The following is a 1,743-nucleotide window of genomic DNA, read 5'->3' as shown; positions in this document are numbered from 1 at the left end:
CTGAATCCTCATAAATGCTGCATTGGGAAGAATGCATACGAATAGCAGGAAAAGCATTTTCCAATGTCGGAAAACAAAAGACTGGAGCATGATTTTGTCCTATGCTTCATGTATATTTCATGGGTTTTTCTCCACTCTATGCAGACAAAACATTCTCATTAACGTTAGCATTCATACAAAACATGCAAATGCTCCCAGGTTGGTGGTCTATAGTGCCGGTCAGTCATGCTTGTGTTCGTGTCACACTTCTGAGCATGTGCGGTGGAGTATGATTGACCCCAAAACAAGGTATAATCATCAGCATCCCCCGACTAAAAGCACACACTGCCGCCAAGCGTTTTGAAGTCGCTCAAATGTGAGGATAACAAGTGTCTATGCTGCTTCACAAAGGTGTGTTACACACACATGCACACGCACACACACACACACAAAGCTGTCATGACCAGACAACCGGATTCAAAATGTATCTCCAAACAGGATACATTCTAACCCGCGGTTTTACCTTTCCGATTACTAACTGACACACACGACGGACACCGCAACCCCGCCTCCTGATCCCTGTCGGGCAGCATATTACACTCTACAGGAAGTTGCCCATCATCCAGGGCTGGCCAGCAGCTGTCTTGCAGGACATGGCAGAAGCTGCAGCAGGGCAGAAGGGGAACCTTGGTGGGCACCTGACCAGGCAGTGGGCACCTGGGCACCAGGAGGAGGCAGAGGAACCATTCGGCTCCATGGTGGCACCCCGCCTTGGCCAGCCATGCCCACTCTCTCAGGACTATGCCCACCTCCTCCACAGAGGTGTGGTTCAGGAAGTTGGGCAGCGAGAAATGCTTCGACCCCCTGGATATGCAGATCGGCCAATCAGAGGGCACGAGGTGGCAGGTTCCATTGTGGTCATGAGAGGTGATGTCAGATAGGTTGGTCTTTAGTTCGCCCTGTTTCACCCCCTCAACCCCTGTGAGGTCATCCTCCACCACCCCTGTTAGGTTAGTGGGGATAACCAAGCTTTCGCTTTCTCTAAGCCCTGACCCTGAACCCGACCCCCGATCCGGTCCCTGAACCTACACCATACTCAGCCCCGATCCAAACCCAGACCCTACACCAGATGCTGAACCCGACCCTGACCCTGAACCCGTCTCAGACCCAGATCCTTCCACAGACCCAGACCCAGATCCTTCCCCCAGACTCCTCCTTATTAACCGTCTGTGTGGTAGGGCTTGCCACTCCTCCGTCAGTCCAAGTGGTTGGGGGTCGCATCCCACGTCTGCACAAACTTACGGATCCCATCAGCCACGTTGATGATTTCTGCCCCAACCCCTGCCAGGTTCTCCTCACCTCTCTTGGGCTGTCCTCCTGCCCCTGCCTTGCCCAGCAGCGGAGCCTTCGTTGGGGCTTGGGTAGTAGGATCAGGGTCATTGTTCCAGAACCAAGCATCCAGACGACCCGCGCTGAGAGCCAGAAGAAGGGGAAGGCCCAGCCACAACTTCATCTTAGACATCTTGCTCCTTCAACCCACCGGCATCCAGAACCTCCTGGTCTGAGAGTATAGCTTCCACAACAAACACTGGATCCAACAAGCACTGTGTTCTGTCTGTGTTCTTACTGTTCCCCCACCTAATAGCCGGCTAGTCAACAGTCACTCAAGCCCCCTCTGTCCATAAGGCACACTGCTAGCACAAACACACACCGACCTAGCACAGCTCATTGTTTCACTCCATGCACCGGCCCACTGCAGAATCA

The 1,743-nt window shown here is 53.2% G+C and overlaps 1 protein-coding gene across 1 annotated transcript; it reads right to left on the bottom strand.

Annotated features, from left to right (window-relative positions):
- Positions 1–485: 485 nt before the first annotated feature.
- On the bottom strand, positions 486–1,501 carry LOC123488816 (frizzled-10-A-like). Its single transcript, XM_045219592.1, has 2 exons — positions 1,282–1,501; positions 486–1,033 (listed from the first exon to the last, which is right to left on the bottom strand). Exons 1-2 carry the CDS (start codon positions 1,499–1,501, stop codon positions 486–488), a joined length of 768 nt encoding a protein of 255 aa, XP_045075527.1.
- Positions 1,502–1,743: the final 242 nt, after the last annotated feature.

Source organism: Coregonus clupeaformis, unplaced genomic scaffold (genome assembly GCF_020615455.1).
Source record: "Coregonus clupeaformis isolate EN_2021a unplaced genomic scaffold, ASM2061545v1 scaf2512, whole genome shotgun sequence".
NCBI classification, from domain to species: domain Eukaryota; kingdom Metazoa; phylum Chordata; class Actinopteri; order Salmoniformes; family Salmonidae; genus Coregonus; species Coregonus clupeaformis.
This window is presented reverse-complemented; position numbering and strand designations above follow the sequence as displayed.